Raw genomic sequence first — 12673 nt, 5'->3', positions numbered from 1 at the left:
CCAGACCAAAGTAATGGATGAGAAATTAAGGGGAAAAATAAACCAAGAGACGCTTCCAAGTAGAGAGAGACGTGATATAGGCTGGGAAGAGAGAAGATGCAACAAACAGAATTACTCATCCCTTGTTACTCATTCCCCTTGTTCATTCCCTCTTCTCCCATCCTACAAAGTGACAATTATAGAAAACAGATGTTGAGAGCAGAGAGTCAGAGGAGTGAGCTTGCCTGATAGTAGCTTTTGGAACACCTAATAGCCAACAAACGTCAGCAGAAGAGAAACAGATACAATGGCAGATCAAAATATAAGGAGATGACCAAGTGGCCACCTCACAAATTTCAGAGGCAGATTCTTCTGCTCTGAGTCCAGAACATTTCCATGTCTTTACAGAATGTCAACTAACAATTTTGGATGTAGCCATTTGTTTTGGTGAATAGGTTACAATCTCTTATACACAAAGTTACTGTAGTCTTGGTTGCTTTTGACTCTGACAATCTTCAAAGCAAATTGTCAAAGGAATTCCAATAAGTTCCTAATAAATATAAGCAAACCTGTACATAAAAAGTGATTTTGATATAGCATTGATGTTGAATGCATTGCAATAAAATATCTTTGATTACTCATAAGTAATCCAAGGTAATAACTTTCATAGCACAAATATTTCACAGGAGTAGCTAAAGAAATACAAATATGATTTTCTTGTTTCTTTTGGTTCAATAAATCTTTATAAAACATCAGATATAAGTATTGATATCCTCAGCATGTCTGCATTCATACTTGGAATACATTAACAAAGTAGTATTTGTCTTGAAGGGCAAATTTTATGAGTAAATCCAATATAAAACCTCTATGCTACTAAATATGCTGATAGGTTAAAAAAAGTGGTTTACATATTAAAAGTCACTAATTGGTTTACACAACAATTGTGGAAATGAATTATGCCTTCTAAAGAATGATACTGTAAGAATGATACTGTACCTTTGTGCATATAATTAAGTATTTTGTGAAACTTTTTGATATGTATAAGTACAATGGTTCTCAAACTTTTTTTTTCGCGGACCACTTGAAAATTGCTGAGAGTCTCGGCGGACCACTTAATGATCTTTCCAAATGTTGTTTGTACCGTTAGCTAACTATTGCTTTTGGATAAAAGCACTATATAAAAAAACCCTTATTAATAATTCACGTTTTTTTGTTCTACAAATAAAAGCACACAACTCATATTTTAATATCAGTAGTCTTACCTTTCTAATGCGATGGGTGTGCCCCCTCTCCCCTGCCGCGGCAGCCTCCACTCTGGGGCTGGGAAGGAGGGGGGTCTCTCCCCCGCCACAGCAGCCACAGAGCTGAGGCTGGGAAGGAGGGTCATCTCTCCCCAGCAGCCCTCTTTTCTCTGGCTGCTGCAGCCCTGCACGTCCCAAATTCCCCCCACCTCTGCTTCTCACCCCACTTACTCCCTATTCCCCCCAAGGCCACAACCTCACCTTACATGTGCATCTTCTCCAGGGTCGAGGCACCTAATTAGTGTAGCAGCGCCTGTGAGGCTCCATTAATTAGGTGGTTGGCCCTTCATTCTCTTGTGTGTGGCCATCCAGGCACGTGCCTTAGAGGGCACTATCCGCAGACCACCTGAATGGAGCTCGGACCACAGTTTGAGAACCTCTGATATAGTACGTGCCAAAATATCAGTAGGAGTATGCTGTTAATGCAGTTTCGAGTTAGGCTGGAGGAAAAGGGAAATATACCTTTCCAGTTAAAAACAAACAAAACAATGAGATTTTTAGCGAAAAGATAATAATTGCAAAAGTTAGGGTTCTCAGTAAAACATTAATGCTAATGCCTTTACACCTGTTTTTATTCAGGATAGTACTTAAACATGTGCTTAACTCATACATAAGCTACATTAGGAGTAAGGAGCTACTACATAGGGAGAAATTGGTATACAGTACGCTAGATATGAGACAAAATATTACAAATAGTAATAGATCCCAGGGCAAGAAGAGATAATTGTGATCATCTAGTCTGACCTTCTGTATAACACGGCTAATACAACTTTCCCAAAATAATTCCTTGAACTAGAGCATATCTTTTTTTTTTTTTTTTTAAATCCAAACTAGATTTAAAAATTGCCATGGATGGAAAATCTACCATGGTCCTTCATAAATTATTCCAGTGGTTAATAGAATCCAGGCAGTGCTCCTGGCCTGGGGGTCTCTAAACACAGTGTCAGGGTGCAGATCCTCTATATAACATCCCCCTCCTGAGTTTAGACCCTGAGATGCAATTGCCTAACACCTGGGACTAGTTCTGAACACTCAGAGTCCCGCATAGTATAAACACATCCACTGTCAGCATACCAGCTGTGTGAGCACTCTGAGGTCACAGATTAACTCTTCAAGGACATATGGTAGGTGTAGCACATAACACACACTAACACACGCAGACAGCCTTTGCACAGGATTCAAACACACTATTGATCTTTACTAATCAAATAAAGCACAGAAATTACAGATCTTATGGGAAACAACCCATTCTGAATGCAATGCTTCTCACTCTAGCTCACCAGCGTGTTGTCTAGTATGATTGTATTTGAATAGAGGATCATCCCAATTTAACAACCCTCTGTTGTCAGCTCTGTATCACTAGTGCTTGGAATTTTAGTTCAGCATTTGGAGGTAAAAGGAAAACAGGTGAGGCAAAGGGCTGTACATTCAAAATGGAGTTTGCAGCTTGGTAAAGAGAGAGAGAGAGAGTTGTTAATCTCACACAGAATTCATGAGTTGTACAGACAGATTCCCCAGATGTTACACCTTCTATCAGGAGTAAGGCCCTGCTGGTACTCCATCTCCTGACAGCCTTACAAATCAGCTAAGCTGCCTGGCAGACCACCCTGCCTGATTGGCTGTGGAAGCTAGCAGGTTCTTACGCCCAGTAGCAGCAGTAGCTCTCTGGCTGCTAAAAGCACACACTTGTGGATTCTTTGCTTCCCTGTGCTTGCCGCACTCCAAGCCTGCTACTGTCTTGCTTCTGTCCTGATGTGGCCTAGACCCTGCCCTGCACCCAGCCTTTTTCCAGTCCTCTCCCAGCCTCGTTTCTGCCTTGGAACCAGCCCTGCTCCTTCCTTCCCTGACTTCAGGTAATCTGGTTCTGACCCCCGTTTCCTATTACTGGTTCTGACTCTGTATTGACCCTTGGCTCTGGTATTTGGACTCTGGCTCTGGTTCTGATTCCTGGTTCTGACTCCTGTGCAGTGTTTTCCCCAGGAATTGAAATTAGGGGGGGTGTTGGAATATCCAGGGGCAGGTGAGGGCCGATGAGAGCTGAGACTGTGAGGGCAAAGGTGGGCTGTATGGCACCATAGTAAAAACTGAAAAATGTTTCATGACTATTTTATTAGATTTAACTCATGTTTTAAAATCATCACAAAAATTAAAGCTGGGTACTCAAGCCTACTATGAAGCACTACTTCTACATGCATCTTGGTTTCTTGTTGTAATTTTGCACTCTTTGGTGTCTTCTTGTGTGTTGGTTACTTCCAGTCCTTCATAATATGCCCATGATCAGGCAGAAGGCGACTTCTTTCAGAACGCAAAATTCTATTCAATGAGGAAAAAATATGCTCAACTGTAGCTGTTGTGACTGGGATTAGCAAGAGATGAATTCCTTTCATCCCAGGAAACATAGCACAAAGATTGGGTCGAACCACTAGTGATGATGAAGTTGAAGTCAAATCTTCATTTATTTGTCATATGATATTCCACTCTGTGTTCAAAATTCTCTATTCTGTCCTGATCACATAGCATCCCCATTGCTGGTAATGCCTGAGTCCACTCAACTGTAGGTGTTTTATAAGACACGCATCTGTAAAAGCTACGTGGAGGTCGAATAGAATCCAGAAATTTCTATTGTGGATTTGTAAGAATCAAGTCTATGTACTTTTTCAGCTGGCATAACAAACTGTTCTCGTCCTCTTCACTTATGGAGTCAATATAAGTACCTTCATTAGTCAACTTCTGGACTGAAGTCTTTTTGCTTCTTCCAGTACATTTTCAATGGATATCTCTGATTGATCCAAGGATAGCTTCTATTTCTGGACAAAGATCTACTACTGTTGTAGCAGATGCCTGGATGACGTTTAATGACCCAAGTGGTTTCAACAGTAGACTTACAAGAGAGAGAATGGCGATAGTTTTCTCTGAACTTAATAACAAAAGTAGTCCACCAGCTCACTACTTAGATCTGTTCTATCTTGGTGGATACTTTCCAAAGCCAGTAATAATGGTTGCAGTAATTTTCAGACAACTGCCAAGAATCACTAATGAGAAAGCCAGCAGGTTTTCCCAAGTTGGACTCATTTGAACTTCAATCCCAGTGTATCTTCTATTTGTTTCCAAAATGTTCAGTCCTTTTGGACTCTTGCTGAAAAAAAAAGAGTATAAAAAAGCCACAAAGTTAATTATTTTTTTATGTCTCTTGAAGATTCTGCAGCTTGTACTAGTGCTAGCTGGAGTAGATGGCCTCTACAGTGTGTATAGGAGAGACTAGGGTTACGCTTTTCTCTGAGCAAAGCTTGTCCGCTATGTCTTCCAGAGAAGTTTGTAGCTCTGTCGAATGCACAAGCAGACATCTGTTTGGGGTTCAATTTACAAGCATTTAACTCCTCTAAGATGTCACAGATGCCGCGGATGTTCAGCTCTCAGTGGGGGAAACCTCGCTGCTAGTGCAGTCTGGGCCGTCTCTTCCACAGAAACACTGTCCCACAGCAGGTCTAAGCACTTAGACCTGATTATCAGAGATTTCAGCTGTAGTGGTCACTTAACAAACCAAAAGACTATCTGTGGAGCCTAATCAGCTTTGTCTTTAAACAGTAGAGAGGGGCATGTCAAATAGTGCTTGTGACTCAGGCAAACCATCAAGCAAAACACCTGTCCCCACCCTCTTTCTTGGTGCCCTCAATCAGCAGAGGCTGAGTACAGTTCTACTGCCCTTTACTCACACAATAAGAACGACAACATTTCATTCCCCCCTATCACCCCTCATTCAAGTGATTTGTAACCCAGTCCCAGCCAAAATCTATCACTTGGGCAATGTAGCCCTGTTTGCTGGATACCTAGGTAGATTAGGTGTGAATGTAAATACAATCTGGTCCTGAAGCCTTTCCCCCCCAGCTCATTACTAGCTGTCAGGGAGAGCTCATTTTTACTTTGCTTACAAATCATAGTTTGAAATTATTAGGTTGGCCAACATCACCAAAGTGAATGCACTTGACATTGTCACAAAAAACAAGGGCTGTATAAGGAAGCTAGTCTGTGTTCATACTGTTCAAATCTATTATACTTTTTCAGATACATGTATTTTATCATATACTTTATATGTTTTTATAGTGTGTATTAATGTTCCAGTTTCAATTCAGATTTCCAAACAATCACTAAATTGGCAACACTGCATGTAACTAGTTCACAAAACTGGGGGGGGGGGGTGTTAGGAAAATTCTGGGGGGGGGGTTAGAGAAATCCCTGTTTGTGCGATCCACTAGGTCTGACTCTTGCTCCAGCCACTAACCCAGACCACCTGTGACTCCAACTTGAGAGGTAGAGGAGGGCAATGTTAGTTTGAAGTGTATATTGTTTAATTTGATCCTTTTAATGGCTAATCTTTTGTAATATAGCCAAGTTCCGGATGAATGCCGCAGCGGAGATTACTCATGGGATGTTCTGAATCAGCACAATGCCATTCTCTTTCCTGGGCCAGATCTGCCCACTTAATGGACTGTTACTCTCTCCTGCCCACAAGCGGGGCTGTTATGATTGATGTATACTATCAAACTCCGTTCCTGGTAGATTTTTCTCTAATGGGGAGTTCAGTTAGGTTATATGTCGGTGAAAGCCACTGTCCATTCTGGACTAAATTCAGCTCAACATCTTTATAACAGTTGAAGTGTTCTTTTTCTAACTTGGCTATTTTAAACACATGAAATATTACAGTCCAGATGTTGCTGCTTTTGTGCTTTGGAAAAGTGCTAAGAATGAACCTCTGGTCTCATAGATAGGCACAAGTTAATAGAAAATAAATAGAAATACAATTTAAACAGGATGTAAATTAAGCAGACCTGAGTTAAAAATAGTCATTTTGGTTATGCATTCCTTAGTTATGATCACTTGAATATGCAGGTATTAAATTATTGTGAGTATGGCTCCGGAATTTTTCCTGTTTTCAATAGAAACATTGAGAACGCTGACTAACAGATACAAATGTCAAGTAATATGTATTCCCTAGGTTACAGCAGATATTATGTGAATGGAAAATGTAATGCTAATCAGATGTTATTCATGATGTGTTTTACTTCTACGATAAAAGAATGAAAGCAGCAACAAGAATTTTACTGATATATTTTTCCATAAATAGGGCACTTTCGATTAAATAATTTTTATGTGATTTACAGTAACCAGATTTATGCAAAAAATACAAAAAAGTTTACAATTTCAGTACTTCATATATTAACCTGGTGATACCTCAGATTCTACAACAGGTAACGTCAAGCTAGAAAGAGAGCATTATCATTGTGAATTTGGCCTGATGATGTAAAATAAAATTGTATTTAGCTTGCTGTCATGTGTTCTGGAGATTATTACCTTTACCTACCAAAATGTTCTGATATAAAAAATAAGAGATGCATTGTTTTAATTGCATGCTAAATCTTTTGTTGCCTTTGATCTTTGCATCAAATTTGACTAAACAGTAGAGTACTTACAGTAGGGAATATAAATTTGTGGTTTTTTTATCTTGACTTTTTCAACAGAACTTAATTAGAAGTTACATCAGCAATTTAGTTAGTGTTGTATCATTTCTTGACGTTTCAGAGTATTGGTTGTTTTATTAATTCCACATCATGTTTGTTTTCTGTGAGGTGCAGTCAGCAGACTAAGCTGACCAGCATATGTTTGTGAATGTTTTTTTACAGTTGTTCATTATAAATTAAAAATCTATTGGGAGCTAGTCTCTAGTTGCATAACCCCGAGCAAGCAGAATGTCTACTAACAGGATACAAAGCAGTACTTTGTCTCTTAGTTCTGTCTGGGTTTCTTAAAGCATAGTTACTGGAACATTTTTTAGAATGAGGGTGCTGAAAGCCATTAAAACAAAACTGTAAACCCTGTCAATGACGGAAACCACTTCAAACCAGGGAGTGCTGCCGCTCCCCCAGCACTCCTAGTTCCAGCACCTTTCGTCTTAAAGCACTTTTTTTTTACTTTGAGATCTCATGTTTATTCTGGTCTGCCTTAGTCTGTATTAACAGATTCCTAAATCATGCTGTAATTTCAATGTGTGTTCTTCTACAGGTTGTTAAGTGTGCTGTGCTGTGATCTAGATACACTTCTACTTTTAGAGTCTCAATATAAAGTATCACAAGTGCTTCTAAATGCCCAGAAGGAGAACATCATAGAAACTTCTGAAGGACCTGGGTAAGAAATGACCAATATAAATATGATGTTATTTTAGACTCAGTCCAGCAAGTACTTACACATTTGAATAGCTTTATTCATATAAATACTCCAATTGAAATAAACTAGACTCCTAACATATGTAAAATTATTTAAATGCATGCTTGCAAGATTGAGGCCTTAATCTTTAATAATAAAAAAATGCAAAATTAACAAACTGAAAAAAAAGAGAAATATTTTGTCTTTAGTCTCTTTAATATACAGTAATCCTAAAGGCTACTTGTAATAATAGTAGGCACAACATTTTCAGATGTAAATGTGATGGTCAAGTTGTGTTATTAAAGGACCCTTATAAAGGTCTGATGTACAAATAAATATACCTTGAATTTTCCTCTTTGTAACCTCAGCTCTCTCTCTTCCTCTTATGACTTCTAATTGCTAATTACAAAAGTAAAATTATCCTGTGTAAATAGACCACGTTCTCCTTAAAGAGAGGCCTGCAGTGCAGCCCCACACAGCATAGCGTGAAATTAGAAGTCAGTTTGTTCTTTAGCTCTCTCAGTATGTTGCACATTAAGAATTTGTCACGGTGTTTACAAATGTGATCGGTATAGACCTGAGACTCTAATAGTACAGCCTAGATCCTCAGCTGGTGTATATTGCTGATTTATACCAAGTGAGGATTGGGTCTATTATCTTTCTAAATAATGGCTACACACTGTTCTTATAGCAGACTCTGTATATGAAAAGTGAAAGTGCTTTTCCTTTCTAAAACAAATTTACTTTGGGTTAGATTGTGACTTTAGGCACAGTCTTGAGCAAGGAGTGACATGTAAGGTCTGAATCACTATGCCCTCCACGCTTTTCTTTGCTCGTGGAGTAGTAATTTGCTTCTGGCCTATGTCAGCAGCAAATTTTAAACCCCCCACTTGGGCTCAGGTGCTCTAGCCACTGAATTAGCAGGTGTAACTAAGGGTCCCCCAAATTCTCCATCCCAACCCACCCACTTCTCATCTGCCTCAGGTGGGAAGTAGGCATGCAGAGCCTACTTATTGCTACATGCCTAAGACCCCAGGTTCCTTTAGCCATCTTAGGGATGTGAGAGTTGTTTTTACTGCCCTACTAGTAGCTGAAAGCCCATGCTGTGGCACGGGTGTAATTCGTGAAGTCAGAATGACTTTGCTACTCAGGTTTATGGTTTTATGGTAAGTATGTCTGAGGGCTGGGGAATGTGTGTTGGCTGGTAGTTTTCTGCTGATTTTTGTGGGTGGTGAAAGAGAATTGTGTGCACTGCAGGGTGGGGTGTACAGTGCAGTCCTATGTGTGTATTTGGTGTTATCCTGTTTGCTGGTTGTGTTGATTTGTCTCAGGAGGGCTGTGCTGGGAGATTTGTGTTTGATGTGTATGAGTTGCAAATGAGGGGTGTATACTGTCATGAGGGGTTATGTGTGTTTGGGGTTATAGTGAATGCTGGTTTTGTTGTTGTGTGGGTGGGTGCTTTACGTATGGCAGTTGGGACAAGTAATCCACCATCTGTGCAATCTCCCACATACAGCCAATGAAATTGTTGCATGCAAATTAGCTTTAAGGTGGTGATTTATTGAGTTACCTCTAATATCACAATGATGTGGGGCTCTTGGCAAGGAATAGATACATATCTTTCTGTCATGTAGGTATAATTCATAAAGTCAAAATGGCTGAGAACTTTAAAAAAAAAAAAAGACATGAACTGCAGAGCCCAGCGATGATTGAACCTTGGGATATTCTGAACAAAAAGAGCTCTCAACCATGCTTGTAGCTGATGCTTCAGTCTGACTCAACAGACATTCTAGGCTTAGAGTGACGATCCTGGAATCTTATTATGTAGATTTTTCCTTACACAAGTATGTAGTCCTAGTCACAATCTAGCTCTATAATTATAGTGTGTCCCTAGAATTATTAGCATCCTTGCATATTTTCTAAGAGCAGCACTCAATGGTAAATCAAGTTTGTTTTGTTTTTTCAGAAATTTTATAATTGATGGCCTATCGGTAGAGAGAAACCATGTTCTTGTTAGGATAAATCTTACAGGAGGACCAGTGGAACGGATTTTGCCTCAAAGAGTACTAAATAAGGTTAGAGGGAAAAGTTTAACAATTGTTCTTGTGCTGGTTCTAGGTCTTAAGTATTCCTACTGCTAATTCACAATATAAATATTATTTAGCATCAAAAGACAACTGTCTGCACATCAAGAGTGTTAACGTTTTCCATTGCAGGAAAAGAGATTTGCTTAGCAAAGATGTTATTTCTAGTGTCAGTGGGCTACTAAGTGCTCAGGTAATATCTTTTTTTTTTTTAATTAAAAATCTGTTTCTCTAACTGTGGGAGTGATTTTTTAAATTCTTTAATAGATTTCTATCTGTAACATCTTCCTTTTATCAGATGGTTTTTTACCTATGGGCATAGTTTGGGAGGGACATGGGGGGTGCGTTCCCCCCGAAACTGCAAGCCTTGGGCAGGTACGGAATTTGCCCCCCATGCAAGGCTCCGTTGGCCAAGCTGGAACTGCCATCTCAAATATATGCCTATGATTTTACCCTGCTTGCTTTTCATCTGCACTATCAAATACTTGTATCTCTCATCAGTATTCTAACAGTGCAGTATTTATTAAGCAGGTTCTTTTGTTAAGTGCTATGGTTTTCTACTGACTGTCACTCATAAGGAGAAGATGGAAATTACTGTCAGCACAGAAAAGACAACTAGATCAATATATAAAATTGGAAATACAGTATTTCTTTTGAAAGCTATAATTTTCCTTTCAATGAAAAAATATTAAATTCAAAATTGTTAACAATAGTTACCAGAGCAAGTTGGTTAAACCTTCTGGCTCATATACGTACTGGATTTTGTATTACTTTTTCTTTTAATTATAGAAAATTATACAATTAAACTGTAGTGTCAATAATTCTGACAAATCTGTTGGAGATTAATTATACAATAAGCAAACTTTACCTGTGGACGAGTTGGGTAAACTGCTATTAATTTACCTCCTAATATCACTTTGTTCTGGTTCTTTTTTCTAGGGCACTGATCCATATCCCTGGCCAATGTTTTCATCCTACCCCTTGCCAAGGTGCTATCTTTCAGAAGCTCCTAGGAAAGCTGATTTTAGACAAGGTACTAAATATATTAATAGTTCAGATGCCAAACAAACATCTTATGTCAGTTTATTTTCATTCTTTTCTCAGAATGAAATCTTATAAATAGCCTGGGATTTATATTATTGGAACCATTTGTGGCCAAATGGGTTAATTTTTTTGTAGTTGTGTTGCTCTGTTTAGTAATCCATTTCTTGTGCAAACGTCAAGATTACCCTTTTGGCTAATCTCATGTGGGAGACACATGAGACATCAACATATCATCTTGTCTGGCAGCTGGAGTAAAACAATATGCTTAAGCTATAGGATTTCTTGTGTACTGTTTTTTTTATTTAGGTCTCTGTTTTCAGAGCTTGGTAGTGTGTGAAATAGACAGTGTTTATAACAGTTGGTTCTTGCATTGAGAATTAGTGTGGAATATATGCAAAGTGAGTAGTCTATTGTAGATTCATCTAGACAAAGTATATACAGAAACTATTTTAAGGTTTTATATTGAGCACACAGTACACTAGAACTTGGTGAATGAAAAAGTGACGCATCAAAGAGCGGGGATCAGCTTATAAACGGGTCTACACCAAAATTTCATGATTTTAAACTCTATGAAATTATTGAAGTGAATATCTAATACATTGTCGTTTTGTTTACCTGGAGCATCTGCAGGTATGGAGCCCCTCAGTTCCCTGTGGCCGCTGTTCACCGTTCCCAGCCAATGGGAGCTGCGGGAACTGATGCGCCACTTCCTGCAGCTCCCATTGGCTGGGAACGGTGAGACGCTCCAGGTAAGCAAAACATCCCGACCCATCAGCGGCTTACCCTGACAGGCCGGGAGCCAAAGTTTGCCGACCCATTTATTGATGTCAATACTGCAGCCTTTTAAAGTTGCAAAGGCTTTGTTTAGTGGACTAGATTGGTTTGAAAGGAATACTAAAAGAGCAGTGCTGCAGATCTGCATGACATTTGACCCATGCGTTTTACAAAATGCTATGCCTTACAAGACAATCAGAAAAATACAATGAATGATAGTACTATAGCACCGCTACTGTGTAATTTGATCTCTTCATGCGTTTCTACCAATGGACCTCATAAGTCTCGAGCCAATGTGAAAATATAACATGCAGAATTGATGGAATCGCTAATAAAATTGAAATAGCCTGTTATCCCCACAGACATGCCAATCTACAGGGCTGCTTTGAAATAAACAAAGAAAAATAATAATTTGACAGTGATAAAGAAGGTGACATTCCTATATAAAGTCCTACAAAATCTATAACTACAATAATAATAATAATCTATTTTCATACTAGTATTTAAAATGAACAACGGTGAAATCAAAAGAAAAAGGTCTGCTTATCACGCAGCGTTCAAACTTAAAGTTGTTGAATATGCAGAAGCAAACAACAATTGTGCTGCTGCTGCTCGTGAAATCTGTATCAATGAGAAGCAAATAAGAGAATGTCGAAAAAATAAAACAACACTAAAAGACATGCCAAGAAGCAAGAAAAAATGTCCAACGAGGTGCACTTGGTTTCCTGAGCAGGAGAAAGATCTCAGTAATTGGGTTGTTGAATGTCAACAAAATGGGTACGTTGTCACTGGCACTGGAAGTCGTCTGTGTGCTCTGCAAATGTCGAAAGATGACAAATACAAGTCAGTAAAGCCATCAATGTTTGTCATATCAGCAGGTTGGTGTACTTGCTTCATGAACCGTCATAGTCTCTGTCTTCTTCAGTGAACAAAGATAGCGCAAAAGCTGCTGAGAGATCTGGAAGAAAAAATCGAATCTTTCCAAAGGTTTATTATAAAATATCGAAAGGAATATGCATTTGAACTGTCACAAATAGGAAATATGGATGAAACACCAATGACATTCAATCTCCCGAGCAACAGAACAGTAACTGGTGTTAGTGAAAAAACAGTTTTAATTAAAACCACTGGCCATGAAAAAATCCATTTTACGGTGGTTTTATCATGTTTGGCAAATGGATCAAAGCTCCCTCCTGTTGTTATTTTTAAAAGAAAAACCTTGCCTAAAAACATGAAATTTCCTGCTGGTGCACACGAAAAGGGGTGGATGGATGAAAGTCGGACTATTGAATG

The 12673-nt window shown here is 38.9% G+C and overlaps 1 protein-coding gene across 1 annotated transcript in view; it reads left to right on the top strand.

The window, feature by feature from the left end:
• TBC1D32 (TBC1 domain family member 32) overlaps positions 1-12673 on the top strand; it is a 183272-nt gene that overhangs the window by 87947 nt on the left and 82652 nt on the right. Inside the window, exons 25-27 of the mRNA XM_074948323.1 lie at positions 7338-7460; positions 9445-9553; positions 10502-10595. Coding sequence (XP_074804424.1) covers positions 7338-7460; positions 9445-9553; positions 10502-10595 — 326 coding nt within the window. The remainder of the gene's footprint in view (positions 1-7337; positions 7461-9444; positions 9554-10501; positions 10596-12673) is intronic.

Source organism: Natator depressus, chromosome 3 (genome assembly GCF_965152275.1).
Source record: "Natator depressus isolate rNatDep1 chromosome 3, rNatDep2.hap1, whole genome shotgun sequence".
Taxonomy (NCBI): domain Eukaryota; kingdom Metazoa; phylum Chordata; order Testudines; family Cheloniidae; genus Natator; species Natator depressus.
This window is presented reverse-complemented; position numbering and strand designations above follow the sequence as displayed.